Source organism: Schistocerca gregaria, chromosome 3 (genome assembly GCF_023897955.1).
Source record: "Schistocerca gregaria isolate iqSchGreg1 chromosome 3, iqSchGreg1.2, whole genome shotgun sequence".
Classification (NCBI taxonomy): domain Eukaryota; kingdom Metazoa; phylum Arthropoda; class Insecta; order Orthoptera; family Acrididae; genus Schistocerca; species Schistocerca gregaria.
The window spans coordinates 916,736,533-916,758,628 of record NC_064922.1 but is presented as its reverse complement, the minus strand read 5'-3'; the positions used below and the strand labels follow the sequence as shown (position 1 = coordinate 916,758,628).

At 46.4% G+C, this 22,096-nt stretch overlaps 2 protein-coding genes across 2 annotated transcripts in view; both read right to left on the bottom strand.

Moving 5' to 3' along the window:
• LOC126355515 (cuticle protein 16.5-like) overlaps positions 1-22,096 on the bottom strand; it is a 260,085-nt gene that overhangs the window by 25,067 nt on the left and 212,922 nt on the right. The gene's annotated exons all lie outside the window — the stretch shown is intronic.
• Positions 20,525-22,096, bottom strand: part of LOC126355506 (cuticle protein 16.5-like) — a 195,810-nt gene continuing 194,238 nt past the window's right edge. Inside the window, exon 2 of the mRNA XM_050005843.1 lies at positions 20,525-21,041. Coding sequence (XP_049861800.1) covers positions 20,613-21,041 — 429 coding nt within the window. The 3' untranslated portion in view covers positions 20,525-20,612. The remainder of the gene's footprint in view (positions 21,042-22,096) is intronic.

Here is a 22,096-nt window from a genome sequence, read left to right as displayed (position 1 = left end):
CTTAATACGAGCACTTCGTTCTTGATCGTCCACTCTTATTATTCCCTCTTGGTTGTTGTACATATTGTATATGACCCGTCTCTCCCTATAGCTTACCCCTACTTTTTCCAGAATCTCGAACAGCTTGCACCAATTTATATTGTCGAACGCTTTTTCCAGGTCGACAAACCCTATGAACATGTCTTGATTTTTCTTTAGCCTTGCTTCCATTATTAACCGTAACGTGAGAACTGCCTCTCTCGTGCCTTTACTTTTCCTAAAGCCAAACTGATCGTCACCTAGCGCATTCTCAATTTTCTTTTCCATTCTTCTGTATATTATTCTTGTAAGCAGCTTCGATGCATGAGCTGTTAAGCTGATTGTGCGATAATTTTCGCACTTGTCAGCTCTTGCCGTCTTCGGAATTGTGTGAATGATGCTTTTCCGAAAGTCAGATGGTATGTCGCCAGACTCATATATTCTACACACCAACGTGAATAGTCGTTTAGTTGCCACTTCCCCTAATGATTTCAGAAGTTCTGATGGAATGTTATCTATCCCTTCTGCCTTATTTGACCGTATGTCCTCCAAAGCTCTTTTAAATTCCGATTCTAATACTGGATCCCCTATCTCTTCTAAATCGACTCCTGTTTCTTCTTCTATCACATAAGACAAATCTTCACCCTCATAGACGCTTTCAATGTATTCTTTCCACCTATCTGCTCTCTCCTCTGCATTTGACACTGGAATTCCCGTTGCACTCTTAATGTTACCACCGTTGCTTTTAATGTCACCAAAGGTTGTTTTGACTTTCCTGTATGCTGAGTCTGTCCTTCCGACAATCATATCTTTTTCGATGTCTTCACATTTTTCCTGCCGCCATTTCGTCTTAGCTTCCCTGCACTTCCTATTTATTTCATTCCTCAGCGACTTGTATTTCTGTATTCCTGAATTTCCCGGAACATGTTTGTACTTCCTCCCTTCATCAATTAACTGAAGTATTTCTTCTGTTACCCATGGTTTCTTCGCAGCTACCTTCTTTGTAGCTATGTTTTCCTTCCCGACTTCTGTGATGGCCCTTTTTAGAGATGTCCATTCCTCTTCAACTGTGCTGCCTACTGCGCTATTCCTTATTGCTGTATCTATAGCAATAGACGTATCTCGTCATTCCTTAGAACTTCCGTATCCAACTTCTTTGCGTATTGATTCTTCCTGACTAATGTCTTGAACTTCAGCCTACTCTTCATCACTACTATTTTGTGATCTGAGTCTATATCTGCTGCTGGGTACGCCTTACAATCCAGTATCTGATTTCGAAATCTCTATCTGACCATGCTGTAATCTAATTGAAATCTTCCCGTATCTCCTGGCTTTTCCAAGTATACCTCCTCCTCTTGTGCTTCTTGAACAGGGTATTCGCTATTATTAGCTGAAACTTGTTACAGAACTCAATTAGTCTTTCTCCTCTTTCATTCCTTGCCCCAAGCCCATATTCTCCTGTAAAATTTTCTTCTACTCCTTCGCCTACAACTGCATTCCAGTCGCCGATGACTATTAGATTTTCGTCCCCCTTTACATACTGCATTACCCTTTCAATATCCTCATACACTTTCCCTATCTGTTCATCTTCAGCTTGGTGAACTACGTCAGGCTAAAGCAGGTCCGTAACGATATTAGGAGGTAACCGTTGAAGTTTGTCATCTTAGCGTGTAGGAGGTAGTTTCACACTTAGATAAGGTAATGCAGAAAGGCATCCTAACGTAATACTGCTGAGGTGTTATCATGGACGTACGGCGGATATATTCATTATTCTGTAATGTCGTCAGAATAGAAAGATTGCGATTTGAAATCCACTGTACGCAAATATCTATTAGACATTGTCCTGCAAAACGTAAGGACGAGCCGGATAAAGTGGAATAAAATATTAACTACCAGGTGGAAATGAATGAAAGTGAGAACAATGTAGCCAGAGGTATCCCAGTGGTGCACAGAGAGCTGAACGGCACTAGCCTGAGGTGAGCTTGCCGATAGTGCCAAATGGGGCCCGCACGGCAGTTGAAGGAACGGAAAACGACAGTTTGTGTCAGTCAGCGAGCAGTTACGGTGCACTGTGGTGGTGTTCTTTGCCCTGCAAACAACATTTGGATGACTTCACCAACGGAAGAATCATCGACAAACTGAAAGAAGGGTGAAGTTGTGACGAAGTTAGGCCAGAGGTTTTGGTATTACTCACAGCATTGTTTCACGTGCAGCAAAGGTACTGCTGCCCAAAGGTGAGGACGTTGTCGAACACGGTCAAGTACTGTTCACTAGTCAGGGTAATCCGACATTGCCTTCTCATTATACACTCCTGGAAATGGAAAAAAGAACACATTGACACCGGTGTGTCGGACCCACCATACTTGCTCCGGACACTACGAGAGGGCTGTACAAGCAATGATCACACGAACGGCACAGCGGACACACCAGGAACCACGGTGTTGGCCGTCGAATGGCGCTAGCTGCTCAGCATTTGTGCACCGCCGCCGTCAGTGTCAGCCAGTTTGCCGTGGCATACGGAGCTCTATCGCAGTCTTTAACACTGGTAGCATGCCGCGACAGCGTGGACGTGAACCGTATGTGCAGTTGACGGACTTTGAGCGAGGGCGTATAGTGGGCATGCGGGAGGCCGGGTGGACGTACCGCCGAATTGCTCAACACGTGGGGCGTGAGGTCTCCACAGTACATCGATGTTGTCGCCAGTGGTCGGCGGAAGGTGCACGTGCCCGTCGACCTGGGACCGGACAGCAGCGACGCACGGATGCACGCCAAGACCGTAGGATCCTACGCAGTGCCGTAGGGGACCGCACCGCCACTTCCCAGAAAATTAGAGACACTGTTGCTCCTGGGGTATCGGCGAGGATCATTCGCAACCGTCTCCATGAAGCTGGGCTACGGTCCCGCTCACCGTTAGGCCGTCTTCCGCTCACGCCCCAACATCGTGCAGCCCGCCTCCCGTAGTGTCGCGACAGGCGTGAATGGAGGGACGAATGGAGACGTGTCGTCTTCAACGATGATAGTCGCTTCTGCCTTGTTGCCAATGATGGTCGTAGGCGTGTTTGGCCCCGTGCAGGTGAGCGCCACAATCAGGACTGAATACGACCGAGGCACACAGGGCCAACACCCGGCATCATGGTGTGGGGAGCGATCTCCTACACTGGCCGTACACCTCTGGTGATCGTCGAGGGGACACTGAACAGGGCACGGTACATCCAAACCGTCATCGAACCCATCGTTCTACCATTCCTAGACCGGCAAGGGAACTTGCTGTTCCAACAGGACAATGCACGTCCGAATGTATCCCGTGCCACCCAACGTGCTCTAGAAGGTGTACGTCAACTACCCTGGCCAGCAAGATCTCCGGATCTGTCCCCCATTGAGCATGTTTGGGACTGGATGAAGCGTCGTCTCACGCGGTCTGAACGTCCAGCACGAACGCTGGTCCAACTGAGGCGCCAGGTGGAAATGGCATGGCAAGCCGTTCCACAGGACTACATCCAGCATCTCTACGATCGTCTCCATGGGAGAATAGCAGCCTGCATTGCTGCGAAAGGTGGATATACACTGTACTAGTGCCGACATTGTGCATGCTCTGTTGTCTGTGTCTATGTGCCTGTGGTTTTGTCAATTTGATCATGTGATGTATCTGATCCCAGGAATGTGTCAATAAAGTTTCCCCTTCCTGGGACAATGAATTCACGGTGTTCTTATTTCAATTTCCAGGAGTGTATATATTCTTTACTGTCGTTTCCTATTAACAATATCAGCTTATGGCCAAGAATAAGCAGTATTCTCTCAGTCAATTCGTGTGAGCAATCCAACTTGCATTTGGATCGAACTTTCTGAACCCTTGTGCAGAAAGGTGTGCAGTATATTGCTTCATCCATTTACAATAAGCTACTTCAAGAATTCAGAAAGCTATGCTGTAATACAAGAGCTTTCATTCCGTTTACTTAAACTGACGGCTTGACTTTTTGGGTTTATTAACATTTTGTTTTTATGTGATAATACTTTCATGTTGTAATTTCGCCGGCCTGACTGGCCGAGCGGTTCTAGGCACTACAGTCTGGATCCGCGCGACCGCTACGGTCGCAGGTTCGAATCCTGCCTGGGGCATGTATGTGTGTGATGTCCTTAGGTTAGTTAGGTTTAAGTAATTCTACGTTCTAGGGGACTGATGACCTCAGAAGTTCAAGTTTCTTAGTGCTCAGAGCCATTTTTTTGTTGTAATTTCGTGTACTGACAAGTTCCATGACCCAGGAAATTTGCTCCTCAATTTGGGCCTACGGAACTTGACGTGCAAATAAATAAATTGCTGAACAGGGAAGGAGGGACCCACATGAAGCAGCGGTTGCAATTGCAACCACAGTCAGCAGCACTGCAACCCACGAAATCCCACTTTCTGCAGTGGCACGGTAACAGCATGACGGTGGTCTCTGTGCCACACGAAACTGGACCAGCGAAGGTGGAGTCGGGTATTCTTCTTCTATGGTAGCAGATTCCATCTGAGTAGCGATTTTGAGTATAGCCTCTAATGATGACAGGTGCGAAACACGTAGTGCCCCCACGAAATGTGTCAAACACGAACATTTTGGTTGTCCCGGTGCTGTAGTGTCGGGAGGCATAATGTTACTTGGCCCTTATTCTAAGCTGGCCGTGTTCCGTAAATGAACAGCATAGAGACAAAGGTGATAACACTTTCTGCAGGACCTGACCATCATTTCGCAGGACAATGCTCAAGCAAGTGCAGTGCAGGCTGTTACTGATTTGTTTGCCTGATGGGGCTGCTAAGTGCTGTACCGCCTACTGCACTCCCCTGAGTTTAGCTCTCGTGAGTTTAACTCGATTTCTATACTGAAGGAAACACTTCACGGCATTCGCTTCAGAACTGCTACAAATTCGTCGGACAATGCAACGCGCCGCTCGAACTGTGAACACAACTGGCACTGCTAAGAGTATCCTAAGACTACGACATCGCTGGCAATGGGTTACACACAATGCTGCTGACTACTCTGAAAGTCAATAAAACTTTGCAACTCGTATCTATTTTGTGCGAGCTGTAAATAAATAGTTGCCGCTATTAAAGTTCCAACCCTCGTACTTTAAATGGCATCTGTAAAAGCCCAGTTGGAACCAACACTAGATCCTTATGAAATTGGCAATGTGATTCAAGAAGTGGTCGATCTTGCCAAACAGTTAGAGGTGGATGGTGATGATTTTGAAGCACTACTGGATACACAGAATCCGTAGCTAATATTTGATGAGCTTAAAGCAATGCGTGGGCCAGAGCAAAAGCATGGAATAACCTAATTCCTTCGACTAGTAGAATAGGAAGATTAAAACGACGGTTACAAAGTAAACAAAAGGCCTTAGTTTAATTTTAAAAAAAGGTTAAAAATTTTAGAAAAAATAGGCTCCAAGGAGATGCTCATTTGTTCTACAAAATGTGGAGTAAAAATTTACTAACCATCTGCGAGAAAATTTTGCGTGAGATGAAAAGCAATTTTAATCGTCAGACAGCATTGTCAGATTTTATGTCTATTGGACATTTTATCAAACATTTCTCTAAACTACGTTATTTTTCTTATTCTCTGGTCACAATTGACCGTAATTTGTATGAATTTATGCGCAAATTGTTACCCCGACATAGGTGAATTCAACTTGCACTGTAATCGCTCGGTCCAACATATCGCGTACTTCCGGGGTTTCGCTGTATAGAGGTCAAAGGCCTTCGATCGGCCGTGGATCAACATTCCATTGAACCCATAAGCGTAGCTCCGTGGCAAACATTGTGGACTGAAGTGAGTGTATACTATCTGATGCAGACACCTCCGGATCAGCACGGTGTACATCTGGACAGACCGATGTGGGACTGATAGTGGTGACGTGAGCCTGCCAGTATCCACGACGACGGTTCTCCACAGCCACAATCTGCACTGCCATCGCCGCTGCCGGCTAAGGCGCGGCCCTGGGAGACGCGGAATCTGCGGTCAGCGCTTTAGCCGCCCTGCCCACCGGTCTGCAGACCTTGCTCGCACCCGGAACGCGGGCCGAATGACGCACACAGGAACTCCGCATTTACTGCCCACATGCAACGTCAGCAACAGTCACTCTCCTTATCTCACAATACGCTACACGTAATCCTCTCCAGGCGCATTCCTTACCCGCCTCCGACGCCTAAGGTGGTAACGTGGGTTTTAAATTATACCAGATATGATGGCTTCTAGCTTATGTCCCTGATTTAGGTTGCCCGTGCTTTTCCAGAATTCCTCCAGGCGAATTCTAATGTGGCCCTTCAGAAAAACCGTGCCTGGTTTCTTCCCAACTCTAGTTAAATTTTTATAACTTAGCTGTCATCGAGACATTAACTGTAAATTTCGTGACCTTTTCCTTCTTTAAAAAATGTATCACACATACCCACACACTTACACACACACACACACACACACACACACACACACACACATACACACACTGATGAGCCAAAACCTTATGACCACTTGCTTAATAGCTTGTCTGCCCGTCTTCGAAACGAAATGCTTTACTGATTCTGCGTATCACTGATCCTACGGTTTTTTGATGGATTTGTGGAGGTATGTAGCATTAGATGTCTACGCGCAGGTCATGTAATTCGCGTAAATGACGAGCCACTAATTCGCGTAAGTGGTGATGGTGCCCGATAGCGACCCAGATTGTTTCCATAGGACATACATCAGGCGAATTTTGTGCCCGAGACATCATTGTGCGTTCACAATAGTACTCCTCAAACCATTGTAGCTCGGATCTGATTCCGAAACAAGGACAATTATAGTGCCGAAACATGACACAGCCGTCGCGGAAGATCTCAAGCCTGAAGGCATGCAGGCGGTTAGCAGTTGTCGGCGTGTCTTCGATTACTACCACAGATCTAATACAAACGAAGGGGAATGTCTCCCGTTCCATAATACTGCTCCCACTAGCCTGCATCCGTGGCGCATTGCACGTTTCGAGCAGCCGTTTATCTCAATGATGGCGTATTCGGAAACGACGATCGACGTACTGTAGCAAAAATGTGATTCATCCGAAGAGCTGATACGTTTCCATTGTTCGACGGTCGATTTCAGATGGCCCCGTGCGCACTGCACTCGGCTTTGGCGACGTCGTTGCGTCAACATGAGCACATGTAGGGATGGTCTGCTGCGGAACTCCATGCTCAACAGTGTACCGAAACACTTGTGCGTGCACCAGCATTGCGCTCTTTTGGCAGTGATGCTGCAGATCAAAAGCTATTCTACTTCACCGAGCACACAAGCCTCCGAACCCCACGTGCTGTGGGGAGTCGTGGACGTCCAAGCATGTAGCGCCTTGTGGTAGTTTCATTGTGCCTCACCCTCTATCCGTAGATGCTCAAGACAACAGCACGTGAACATTCGACTAGCTTCGCCGTTTCCGAGATGGTCGTTCATAGGCTCTGTGTATTAACAATCTGCCCTTTATCACACACGCTTTCTCATTGGTTTGGCATTTGCAGCCCATATCGTCGCTAGGGTGATCTCCCGCCAGTGTCCGGTCCTCTTACATACTTCTGTTTTCGCATCAAGTGCCCCCAACGCCACAAGGTGGTATTCAGTGTCGCGGTGGGCAGTGATGATAATGTTTTGGACGATCAGTGTGTATACTGGCGGGTGTCCTAAAGTTCCTCCGGCATACCGCAATGCATTTCAACTTCACTGGTAACCCAATTTTTGTCTCTTCAGTGATCAAATTTCTACACTCCTGGAAATGGAAAAAAGAACACATTGACACCGGTGTGTCAGACCCACCATACTTGCTCCGGACACTGCGAGAGGGCTGTACAAGCAATGATCACACGCACGGCACAGCGGACACACCAGGAACCGCGGTGTTGGCCGTCGAATGGTGCTAGCTGCGCAGCATTTGTGCACCACCGCCGTCAGTGTCAGCCAGTTTGCCGTGGCATACGGAGCTCCATCGCAGTCTTTAACACTGGTAGCATGCCGCGACAGCGTGGACATGAACCGTATGTGCAGTTGACGGACTTTGAGCGAGGGCGTATAGTGGGCATGCGGGAGGCCAGGTGGACGAACGGCCGGATTGCTCAACACGTGGGACGTGAGGTCCCCACAGTACATCGATGTTGTCGCCAGTGGTCGGCGGAAGGTGCACGTGCCCGTCGACCTGGGACCGGACCGCAGCGACGCACGGATGCACGCCATGACCGTAGGATCCTACGCAGTGCCGTAGGGGACCGCACCGCCACTTCCCAGCAAATTAGGGACACTGTTGCTCCTGGGGTATCGGCGAGAACCATTCGCAACCGTCTCCATGAAGCTGGGCTACGGTCCCGCACACCGTTAGGCCGTCTTCCGCTCACGCCACAACATCGTGCAGCCCGCCTGCAGTGGTGTCGTGACAGGCGTGAATGGAGGGACGAATGGAGACGTGTCGTCTTCAGCGATGAGAGTCGCTTCTGCCTTGGTGCCAATGATGGTCGTATGCGTGTTTGGCGCCGTGCAGGCGAGCGCCATAATCAGGACTGCATACGACCGAGGCACACAAGGCCAACACCCGGCATCATGGTGTGGGGAGCGATCTCCTACACTGGCCGTACACCTCTGGTGATCGTCGAGGGGACACTGAATAGTGCACGGTACATCCAAACCGTCATCGAACCCATCGTTCTACCATTCCTAGACCGGCAAGGGAACTTGCTGTTCCAACAGGACAATGCACGTCCGCATGTATCCCGTGCCACCCAACGTGCTCTAGAAGGTGTACGTCAACTACCCTGGCCAGCAAGATCTCCGGATCTGTCCCCCATTGAGCATGTTTGGGACTGGATGAAGTGTCGTCTCACGCTGTCTGCTTGTCCAGCACGAACGCTGGTCCAATTGAGGCGCCAGGTGGAAATGGCATGGCAAGCCGTTCCACAGGACTACATCCAGCATCTCTACGATCGTCTCCATGGGAGAATAGCAGCCTGCATTGCTGCGAAAGGTGGATATACACTGTACTAGTGCCGACATTGTGCATGCTCTGTTACCTGTGTCTATGTGCCTGTGGTTGTGTCAGTGTGATCATGTGATGTATCTGACCCCAGGAATGTGTCAATAAAGTTTCCCCTTCCTGGGACAATGAATTCACGGTGTTCTTATTTCAATTTCCAGGAGTGTATTAATCATACTCCTTGTTATGCCTTGAGTCCTGTGGAGTCCTTCCCACTCGTCTCGTATAGGGTGCCTAAAGGATGGTGCGTTCTCGGAATGCTTTTTTTTCCCCCCCGCCTTCTGCGGTCTAATTGTGTTGGGGAGCCAGTAAATATAAACCATAGGGCAGTGACATTGCGTCACTGCAATACACTTAGGAGGTGTGGCGGCGACAGTGCTCGTCTGTCCGGCATAAAAACATAGCCCGACATGGGCAGGTAAGATTGGATAGTCGTGGACGTGGAATGGAGGGCTAATCCTGGCAAAGGAGGCAGCTGTGGTGGGCGTGCCAGGCCCAGCGCTAGTCCTGTTCGGAAATCGATTCCTCTAGGATGGTCAGCGGAACCGGATGGTGATGCCAGCGACGTGGATGTGAAGTCCCAACGTGGCGTAGCCCATGGACAGTGTCCCGTAGGGCAGCCACTTTCTCATAGAGCGGCCGCTTGTTATTGCGTGTGGTCTCCATGAGGGGGACGATATCTGCTTCCTCATGGAGAGTCACAATTCGCATAAGAGGCGGGACGTGCAGGCTCCACCTGAGCACCTTGTTCTGCAGGCGCTGCAACGTCCGCATCCTGGTGACACTAATCGTGGCCCGTGCACTGAAGCCTTACGTCCGGGCAGGCGTGATAACGGCCCGGTAGATACGGAGCTTAGTAGGCAGGTTAAGTTCCCTAATGCGGAAGAGGGGGCACAAGGCCCTAGTCAGCTTTTGGCCCTTGTTGGCGACATACTCCGCATGACAGTGGAAGAGTAACTTGCGGTCCATCTGGACCTCGAGATAGGTGGTTGTCGGGGACCAGGGCACCTGCACGCCAGCAATCGCGATATTGCGTTTCGTGTAATAGACCGCCGTAGTTCTGGCGGGATTAAGAGCGATTTTGCTTGTCCACCTGTCGTTCGAGGCGGGCGATGACGGCGTAAGTGATACGTCCAGTGGTGTAGAGTGCTGTGTCATCAGCATATTGTGGCATTCGGGGATGACCGGCATATCATTCACGTAGATGTTAAAAATAATGGGGGATAGCACGGATCCCTGTGGAGTGCCAGCTGTCAATGGGCGAATGCCAGAACGCATTCCCCGGTGAGTCACGAGGAAAGTCCTACCGCGGAGGAAGTCATCCACAATCTTCACAGAGATGTCTGGTCGGAATGCTCTACAACAATTCAAACAAATATCATAAATAGTTTATTTTACAAATGAGAAGAATGACAATTCTCAACTTGTATTTACAACAAGTGGTCGCAAGAGATGACATACAAATAAGCAAGCAATTGATATGGATCATTGACAACTACTATCGTAGTGCTCTCTGCACCGCCGTACTAATACTGTCCTATACTGTCCCAATACCGAGCGGCCGACTCTGGCAGGAACGGCGCTTATCTTCTCTAGTAGAGGCCGCTCCTATCGTGGTGCGATCTAATCAGCGTACCATTGGCCGACGACGTTTCACCGCCTTCTCTTGCGTTCTTCGTCTTAGTTCCGGCACTTGTGGCTGCGCCATAACAAATCCAATTACGTATGTGTCTTCCTCTGCGCCTTCTGTTTATCTACTGTTTATCGGTCTATATTTAACTACATGCTTGAGTATATTTCTTGTCTCATTCTCATTAAAACTCCAAACCAGAAAAGTTGTGCGCGTTCTGTTTCATCCATTAAAGTATCTTTCTTGTGCGTGGCTTCCGGTACTTCGTCATTGCTTCTAGCATGCAAATGAGAGATTCTTCTACAGCTTCGGTCTTCTTACGGTTCTTCTCCGTAGTCGTCTGGCTCTCCAAACTGTGGATGGTACCTGGGTCAGTAATGGCTTCACATATATTAAGTTTTTATAAGTTTAATTCGTTTCTCAAGTCACGTTCACATGTTCCATATTTGGTATTTATAGTCCCTAGGTATTTATATTCACTGCAACTACCGATGGTAACATTGACTGGAATGTTTCGCTAATTTTGATCATTCTATTGGCCGCGCGACTGCCTCCTACGTGCAACTGTACACCTTGAAGATTTTGGGAGCCGTACATGCATTATTCGCCTCCTACAGTATATGTATGGCCACAAAGTGATGACTTAGTAATGGAATACATTTCATCATGCTCCCATATATGCATATTAGATTATTTTTACCAGTGTCATTATAACTGTAGCACAAATTCAGTACTCAATTTGCGACACGGTCGTAGCAAAAATCCATAGCGAGCCAGGATAGGTTCCTCATATTTAATACAGTTACGGACGACTGTATTTTACGTGAAATAATTAATTGCCGGCTGGGATGGCCGAGCGGTTCTAGGCGCTTCAGTCTGGAACCGCGTGACCGCTACGGTCTCAGGTTCGAATCTTGCCTCGGACATGGATGTGTGTGATGTTAGTTAGGTTTAAGTAGTTCTAAGTTCTAGGGGACTGATAACCTCAGATGTTAAGTCCCGTAGTGTTCAGAGCCATTTTTTGAAATAATTAATTTCAGGCTATGATCATCATGTTCGGTCTTAAATAGAAACAGTTTTTCAATTACATAGAAGTAACATGTGCTAATATGGTACAGTCAGAGTAATAAGCCAAACAAAATTCGACATTTTATCTTCTTAAATTTTTATTTCAAAATGTATAAGCAGGTTTAGGTGACTACATTGACCATAATATTCAGATAAGTTGCGTAGATGTGGCTGAAAAATTGTTTGCGTTCTTCTATGAATATGATCATCACATTCTTGAAATCAAAAATGGTTCAAATGGCTCTGAACACTATGGGACTTAACTTCTGAGGGCATCAGTCCCCTAGAACGTAGAACTAATTAAACCTAACTAACCTAAGTACATCAAACACATGCGTGCCCGAGGCAGGATTCGAACCTGCGACCGTAGCGATCTCTCGGTTCCAGACTGAAGCGCCTAGAACCGCTCCGACACAGCGGCCGGCATACTTGAATTAATTACCTTGTGTAAAACATTGTGGTTCGTAATTGGGACGAATATAAAGAAACGAATATGAAATGTAGTGCAGACTTGAGTTACACATGTATCTTACATTGTTAGGTAGAGCAACATTACAGGAGCTGAGTCTTATCTTAGAGGAATGCGTGCAATGTGTTTGGCGGTTGAAAGGATTTCACAATTGGGAAGGGAAGAAGGATTTGCGGTGAACAGGCCGCTTACTTTCGCAAAACTCTCGAGTTGGTTCGGATTAAAGAGTTCCTTAAACTGCCATAGGCGGATTGCAGTGTTCATTATTGTACAATCGTTTCGCGAGATCTCAGTATTTAGAACAGTGGTCCAGTTAGGATTTATGTGAAACGAAAAAAATGAAAAGTAAACTGTTGTTTTGATTTGTTTGTGTCAACTTATGTTATTTGGTAGCTGCGGCCACCTGTAACTATAAACAACTACAGTTTTATAAGATGTGGGTAATCTCAAATAGACTCACGGAATTTATGCGAGGATTCGTGTTAGCCGTTTGACGGCAAGATTCTTGGATTTGGAGCCAATTTGGGGTCGGTTTTTTTTTGCGGAAGTTAAGACGGAGCAGCTGCATCGTTAACGCATCGGTTAGGGGCGTAAGAACAGCACAGTAGTGTGAAGGGCGCGTAACAGCAGCGGATTGCTGGCAGCGGAACACAGGGGACAGATGGGGCCAATTGTGTTCGCCCACGGCAGCGGATCGGCAGTCGACGGCGGTTTCGACACACTGGGCAGTAGCAACGGTTTCACCACGCAGCGGCCGACGACACAGACATCACACCGCATGACACCCGTACTGTTCGTATACAGCATTACTAGTTTCCTGCTGCACGCAGCCATAGCGTTTAAGTATCTGGGCGTAAGGCCGTCGGCACACGGACCGTGCTGTCGAACGTCAGCGTTGAGCGTGCTGAGTTCATCGTGCTGGTGGACGCTCAGAAGCGATGCGACTTGTGCATACGGTACGTGGGCACCATCGTGTTATACGCGACGCGATCACAACGCAACTCCAGCGGCAGTTGCGGGATGTTTCTAGTTCGTAAATCAGACTGTTTACTAAACGGGCGCGCGTAAAATTCCCACTTTGGCTCCATTAAAGCGCACATTTCCTCCATTGTCCATATGCTTGTCATGTTGTATATGTACTATACACAAATGTTTTCAAATGTGTGTGAAATCTTATGGGACTTAACTGCTAAGGTCATCAGTACCTAAGCTTACACACTACTTAACCCAAATTATCCTAAGGACAAACACACACACCCATGCCCGAGGGAGGACTCAAACCTCCGCCGGGACAAGCCGCACAGTCCATGACTGTAGCGCCTGAGACGGCTCGGCTAATCCCGCGCGGCTGTAATATACGCAAATGAAAACTAAATTATCCATGTACATATCTGAAAACGAAAAGGAAAGTACCATGTTCAATCAGTAAGGACACAGGCTTATAAACGTTCCATTACAAACAGTGCGATACAAATTTGCTGTAGTTCTCCACGTAAGATAAGCATTGTATCATCGTAGCATAATATTAGCAACATGTGAATTACGAAACGTAAAAGAAAAAGGTGCAAAATATCTTTATGCAAGTAGCGCAAGTTGTCCTGTACATTAAGCCACTCGAACAAAAAAAACGTGAACTTATATTTACATAACATTAAACATCAAAGTATATACTTGATGAGATGACGATGAAGTCCCATACATCTTGACAGAGCGTGAGACCCGCACCGCTGTACTAGGCAAGGTCCTTGCGGAGGTGATTTACTATTGCCTTCCTCCGACCGTAATGGAGATGAATGATGATGATGTAGGTGACAAAACAACACCGAGTCATCTCGAGGCAGGTGAAAATCCCTGACCCCACTGGAAATCGAACCAAGGACCACGTGATCGGAAAGCGAGAACGCTACCGCGAGATCACGGGCTGCGGACCGTATGTACTTATCTTAAACTAATAATAAAGCATCAGATCCTATTAAAATCGCGAATGTTAGCAAAAATGTTAAACAGGGGTAGACCCTGCTGTACGTCACATCTCGTTCAGGAATCAGTAACGCAGCTCACTACGCTGAAGCCACAATGCACATATGGTAGCCAATCTCAGCATGTTGCCATTTCCTAAAAGCATTAATCGTAGTTATGTTACTAATTGAAATGTGATTATAACAAATTGTACCAAGAACAATGCGTTTTTGGTGGATCGTCAGGGCGTAGTTGCCTTCAATTCGCATAGTCTCATAATACGCAATTTACAATAATTCTTTTGCCATGAATATGATGATTCCCACTATTTTATTGCAATGAATCACATAGTTAACAACATGTTTCCGAGTGATTCTCTATTTGCTGGTGCTCAGAAACGGCATATATACGTATAGGCTTAAAATGATTGCCCATATAGTGCCACAACTCTGTGCTGAAGGGAGATGGCATGCTTGTGACGTAAGTGGCGTTGTGCCATCTCATTGTTCAACGCTCAGACGCACGCTAAGAATATATGACATGCTATATATTAGAACATCCTGGCAGATTAAAACCGTGTGCCGGAGCGATAACCGAACCCGGGACCTTTGCATTTCGCGGGCAAGTGCTCTACCAAATGAGCTACCCAAGCACGACTCACGTCCCGTCCTCACAGCCTTACTTCTGCCAGTACCTCGTCTTCTACCTTCCAAACTTTACAGAAGCTCTCCTGCGAACCTTGCATAACTAGCACTCCGGAAAGAAAGGATATTGCGAAGACATGGCTGAGTCACAGCCTAGGGGATCTTACCAGAATGAGATTTTCCCTCTGCTGCGAAATGTGCGCTGATATGAAACTTCCTGCCAGACTAAAACTTTGTGCCGGACCGAGACTCAGACTCGGGACCTTTGCATTTCGCGGGCAAGTGCTCTACCAATTGAACTACCCAAGAACGACTCACGCCTTGTCCTTACAGCTTTACTTCTGCCAGTACCTAGTCTCCTGGAAACATCCCCCAGGCTGTGGCTAAGCCATGTCTCCACAATATCCTTTCTTTCAAGAGTACTAGTTCTGCAAGGTTCGCAGGAGACGAGGTACTGCCAGAAGTAAAGCTGTGAGGACGGGCCGTGAGTCGTGCTTGGGTAGCTCATTTGGTAGAGCACTTGCCCACGAAAGACAAAGGTCCCTCGTTCGAGTCTCAGTCCGGCACACATTTTAAATCTGCCAGGATGTCCCATATCAGAGCACACTCTGCTGCAGAGTGAAAATATCATTATGCTATATATTGCTCTGCACGTTCGGAAAGACTACCTAACGTGCTATTCCACACTGTGATGTCAGAAACTCAGCACGCTCAACGCTCAGTGTTCGAAAGCACGGTCCATGTGCCGACGGATTAACGTTGCAGAGCGATATGAAATGGAACGAGTATGTGAGTACTGTGGTAGGGAAGATGAATAGTCGATTTCGACTTATTGGGAGAATTTTAGGAAAGTGTGTTTCGTCTGTAAAGGAGACAACATATAGGACGCTAGTGACATTCTCAGTACACTCTGGACACTATGGTTCTCGGAATATTGAATTCCCTAGCGATTTCCGAAATGGAATGTCCCATGCGTCTATTCCAATTACCCAACTACCACCCTGCGTTCGAAGTTAGCACCATGAGGCCATAATCACGTTGGAATCACATGAATACAAAATAGAGCTCAGCTAATGCAAAGATCTTTCATACCTTGTGTGCGGGATACTGCCGTCTGTATACGTGTATATCGCTATTCAATTACTTTTTTTACCTCAGAATATATATATATATATATATATATATATATATATATATATATATATATATATATATATATATTTCGTAAACCACATCAAATACTGACGAACCGATTCCACAGACCGAACGTGAGGAGAGGGGCTAGTGTAACTGTTTAATACAAACCAAATGCATACTTCCGTGCATTTTGTTATGGTTTGTATTAACCAGTTACACTAGCCCGTCTCCTCACGTTCGGTCTGTGGAATCGATTCGTTAGTATATGATGTGGTTTACGAAATATGTCCAGCGGTAATGTTAGGTGACTCACCCTACATATATATATAACGTGTGTGTGAGTGTTTGTGTTTGTTTCTGTAATACATTCAAAGCCCCAAAGAAACTGGTGTAGGCATACGTGTGCAAATGCAGAGATATGTAAACAGGCACAATACGGCGTCGCGGTCGGCAACGCCTATATAACACAAACGTCTGGAGCAGTTAGATCGGTTACTGCTCCTATAATGGTAGGTAATCAAGATTTAAGTGAGTTTGAATGTGGTGTTGCAGTCGACACACGAACGATGGGCACAGCCTGTCCGAGGTGGTGGGAACGAAACTTTAGTCCTCTCCTGGGCCCGTCAACACTGACATTATACTGCTGATAACTGATAACATGCAGCCTGGTCGGACGAGTTTCGTTTCAAATTGTATCGAGCATATAGACTTGTACGGTTGTGGAGACAACCTCACAAGTACATGGACGCTGCATGCCATTAGGGGACTGTTCAAGGTTGTGGTGGCTCTGTAATGGTGTGGGTCGTGTGCTGTTGGAGTGATACATCTAGATACGACACTGACAGGTGACATGTACGTAATCGTCCTGTCTAATGACATGTATACATTCATGTCCATTATTTATGACGGACTTGGGAAATTCCAGCAGGACAACACGACACCCCAAACGTCCGTAATTGCTACAGAGTGGCTCCAGGAACACTCTTCTGAGTTTAAACTCCCCAGACATTAGCACTGCTGAGCATACTGGAATGGCTTTCAACGTGCTGTTCAGAAGAGATCTCCACCCCTCGTACTCTTATCTATGAGCAGCCCTGCAAAATTCATGGTGTCATTTTCCTTCAGCAGTACCTCAGACAATTGTGGAGTCCATGCCACATCGTGCTGCGACACTTCTGCGTGCTCGTGGGGGCCCTTCACTATATTAAGCAGGTGCTAAACATTCATGGTGGTGTCTGTTTGTTCTATATCGTGTCTCCCTACCACTTTCGCGCAACGACGCTCTGAGCGTGTTTTTTAGATAATAGACTAGTTTGAACCTGAGACCTGTTGCTGGTAAGGAGACGCCAGACCACACATGACATGTAGAATTCAGAAGAGTTCAGTGAGACTAGCGATGATATAACCAAATACTTAATGATCTCAGCGTCAGCTCCACTGCACTCCCTGTAAAATAATCTTTATACTAACTAAATTTAGTGGAAGAGGTTCAAGGCTTTCCTATTTTTAGTTAGCTGGTAAAATAACGTCGAAAAAGTAGTTAAGTTTAGCATTGGAAATTTTATTCTACTCACAAAACATTGTTTATAAATTGCACTGTTGATAAAAGGAAGTGTTTTAATACAGGATGGTAAAAACCAACTGCATTCAACAAAAAAGTGAACGAATATTCCCTGAGTGGGTTTCCAAGTTCTACAATGGATCGAAGGATGACCTATGCCATATCACATCTATAATCTAGGTTTAAATTAAGTTTCACAAAAGGGAAAAACTACAAAATGGTCTACAGTGACCCTCAGTTATCTTTAATAACTTATCTAAGTTGTCGTAAATTACAGTGGCTGATGTGGCTTCTCAGTAACTATATAACAGAAAAATCATCGCGTTTCAGACTTTTACTTCAAGTGGCAAATGTGAGCACCATGAGCTTTAATTGAAGATTGACACTAGTATTAAGCAAAAAGAGGGTGTAACAGATGAGACTTCTGCAGTTCTGAGTGAAACTTTATGCGCTGTTATGCGGCATCGCGTGCGTTCATTACCTTGTCTGTGTTCGTCAGGGGAGCGGCGGCCGGCGCAGCTTCGTCCAGGTCGCCCTATCGGAAACAACTCTTCCTAACTTCTCCTTACTACAATCTACCGAAGTTGGTTGAAAAAAACTATCTGGCTGTGTTTTCATCTGACCAATCAGGGTCTCAATGTTAAACTTAAGCTCCGCCTACAAAAATCTGTCTATCTAATAAGAAACGTTATACTTTTCGTGGTGGGGCAATGTTTTTAAAGTTCGCAACGAAATAGAGACGCGACAAAGTCTCACGCAAAAACTCGCAGCTGGTGTGGTCCTTTTAGCGTTATCGTAAGATCTATACTGTTTTTCTGGAGGGCTCTACCTTTTAACATGGGCTGGGGGTGGTCCTTGACGTAACAGAGACGCGAAAAAGTCTCACGCTAAAATGTGCGGGTGGTGTGGCCCTAGTGGTTAGCTGGCGACGTGGGTGTCCAGTCCGTCCCCTATCGTATGGCCTTCTAGCTTAACACGGTTCTGCTCTCGGCTTCTGTCCTCGTTTCTGCCCTCGGAACTGCGTCTGTCTCACAGTGGGAAGGTATGACATGCATTTAGGTATTCTTGTGTTAGTCTGTGGTATTCCATTTGCTCACTCGTTACTCGTATTACTTTAGTTAATTCAATGTCACGATTTATTCGGAGCTATGTGGCATACTACTGGATTTGCTTATCATGTCAGGGTTTTCATGGATGGTGTTGGATTTGCCTGACACCTTACAAGGTGCACCAATTTCTTTGGCTCTTCAGTGTATTTGTTGAGTGTTGCCAGCCGGAGTGGCCGAGCGGTTCTAGGCGCTATAGTCTGGAACCGCGCGACCGCTACGGTCGCAGGTTCGAATCATGCCTCGGGCATCGATGTATGTGATGTCCTAGATTAGTTAGGTTTAAGTAGTTCTAAGTTCTAGGGGACTGATGACCTCAAAAGTTAAGTCCCATAGTGCTCAGAGCCATTTGAACCATTTCGGTCAGTGTAAACAGATTTTCAGGAAAATTACAGGTTTTGGAAGTGTTCTTGTAGGTATGAGTTTGGCAGTATCATGACATTTGTATCAGTACTTTGGCTTTAACTGTGAAATTATTTTGAGCTATTTGCTTTGATTCTGTTTGCAACTGCACTTCAGTTTGTGGACTATGGGTTGGAGGTTTTGACGAATTACTAGTCTCAAGTCTCGTTTCAGGCGATTGCTTAGGAGGTTCAGTGGGTTGGATCCTCTAGGGAGTGATGAAGGGTGTGCTTGTGTACACGTCCACGGGCTACAAGTGGTTGCACTTTGGTTGCGCCAGCTCTAAGCCTTTAAGCTAATTAATTTCTTATTCAGCATGTAGAGCATGTTGATGCAGATGCCGCAGCTGTATTATTGATTTTGAATAAAATTCTAGCATTTGCTGGATTTTTCTTTTTGTCATAAAAAGCACCATCGATATCGGGTTCCAAGGCCATTATCGAGTGGTATATTCCAGACGGCCTGATAGAACAGAAAAACAGTCGCGATTCTGAAAATGAAAGATCAACTAGTGTTAGTATTTTATTCAAAATCCTACGCTGATATTCCCCTGTGTTTAGGACTGATTTGGACAAAATAATTTACTGCATCAACTTGTAAACTTTGCGTTCGCCTATGGCGTGTGAAACCTGCGATAGACAGTAATAGTATACCAATATAGCATAATAGTCTGTGAGCAATCGTGGAACAGACTGAGGGACTCTGCGAAGATACGTGCTAAGCACTGGACGTGAAAATTATTACATTATGTAGACATCACTGCTATTGCAGTCTGTGACACTACATTTTGAAACAATGCTGGAGACAATATTGTTGGTCAAAAGAGTTTAGGGATTGCTATCTGTACTAGTGTTTTTTTATAGTTCAAACACTATGTTCAACAAGATCATACTAACAAATTGATCCCGACATCTTATTCCTTGTCCAGACCCTGCTGACTTTGGTCAGATATGTATTGTATTCATCCCTCTTCTACTGCGTAATATTCATATTTCAGTTAACTAGAATCAAATGGGTGCATTTTTACGTATCACACACACGTGTGATACGTACGTTTACCACCGTATACAGCAGCTTACATAGTTACCTCGGTGTATAGCTCTGTAGCGCTCTTCATACATCTGCTATACGTGATCACGAGCAACGAAATGTTCCTTTACAAAATGGTCTCACCACACAATTGGAATGAATTTACAGAAGCAGTCTATTTAGATAAGAGTAAAATATCCCGTTATTTTCAAAAATTGAACCCTTTTACTCAATAACAGAAATATCATCAGATTCTCTAGCTGTACCTACATTGGAGACAGTGAAGCTAAATTTTCTCTCAGTGCAGACTAATTTTAGAGCTATATTTCTGTCTATGTCTATATGAAGAAAAATTTCGCATAAATTTTTTAAGCATTGCAAACATTTTATGTATGCTGAAAGATCAGTTCCACATCCCTTCACTGGTCTCTTGCAACTTCAAGGAAAAATTATTTTGCTATCTACAGTACAAAGAAAAGAAAATGAAAAACAAAATAAGGCTTTATTTTAGATATTTTATTACTTTTTGTAAATTTTTTTTGTACAGGAACAGCAGTTACTGACAGAAAGACGGAAAGACATTTCAGCCCAGCAGAGCAGCCTTAGCTTGGAGGTGGGCGGCGGTGGCGAGGGCGCCATGGGCGGCGTAGGCCAGAGGAGCGGGGGCGGCGTAGGCGACGTGAGCGGGGGCGGCGTACGCCACAGCGGGGGCGGCGTAAGCGCGGGCAGCGTAGGCGAGGGCGGCGCCGTTGATGACGGCGTCACGGGCCTGAGTCTGGGCGACGGCGGTCAGGTGGGCGGCCCTGGTGGCGGCGACGGCAGGGGTGTCCAGCAGGTAGCCGTCGGAGCGCACGGCGACGGGGGCGGGGCCGTAGGCGGCGTAGCCCGCGTGCACGGGGGCGGCCACCACCGCGGGGGCGGCATAGGCGGCGGGGGCGACGACTGCGGCGGGGGCGGCGCCCAGGTATCCGGGCTTAGCCACGGCGACGGCCAGGATGGCGCTCAGGACGATCTGAAATTTAAGATGTATCGTATCGCAAAACATTGCTCTGTGGACAAGGCTGTTGGCTGCAGTCATGAAGTACAATGCAAGACACTTCAGCAGTAGTACGTACCAGGGTGTTCATGGCTGAAGGAGTTGGTGCTGCTGCTGCTGCTGCTGCTGAAATGTGCCTGTCCAGAGGACATCGCAGGTTTATATACGCAGCCGGGCCAGCGCAGGTAATCTGACGTGAAAGTAGTGATCCTCGAACTGCGGCCTTGCTTGAGGTCGTATGTTGGGCGTTGTCTCGTGACCGCCAGATTTGTTCCGTACGCCTCACTGAATTACAGTTATAGCAAAGAGACGCGCCTGACATACGAGAAACTGGGTAACGTGTAGAAAAATCAGCAGTTTTCTCATATTTAAAAGTTATTTTCCTACACCCGATTCATTTATTTGGTGCTTTACTTTTGGGTGTTTAGGACCTACTTCACCTATACATTTTTTTTTATAAAGATGAAAGGCATGACTTTTTGTCGTACAAATACCATTGGCGATAAATAGATGCAGAGAGATATTCAGCTATCCCAGGCCCTGCAGACCACACACTGCTTCCACAAACTGCCCCCATTCCTTCCTCTTTTGTGCCCGGTTCCTCCAGGTGTTTTCAATCCCCAGGGCTGTTAGGTTCATCATCAGTTTCTCCATCCATCGCTGCCTTGGTCGTCCATTGGGGCGTCTGGTGTTTTGTTTCCCCTATAGTTCCATCTTCGCCTGTCCTCCATCTGGCATACGGGCTACTTGCCCACCCATTGTATTCTTTCGCTCTTTATCTTCTGTAGGACAGTTGGTTGCCGCATCAGAAGGTAGATTTCCCCGATCTTCCTCCCCCTCTATATCTCCGTTATGTAAAACTGGTCCCCATATCGTCCTCGTTACTCTTCTTTCGAATATTAAAAGGTTTTCTTTTTCTCGCTTAGTCATGCCCCATGTTTCTGAACTGTACTTTACTGCTGGGCATATCACAGTGTTGTAGAGTTTCATCTTAATGTTCTCGGGGATAGATTTAGAGCCGAATGTCTCAC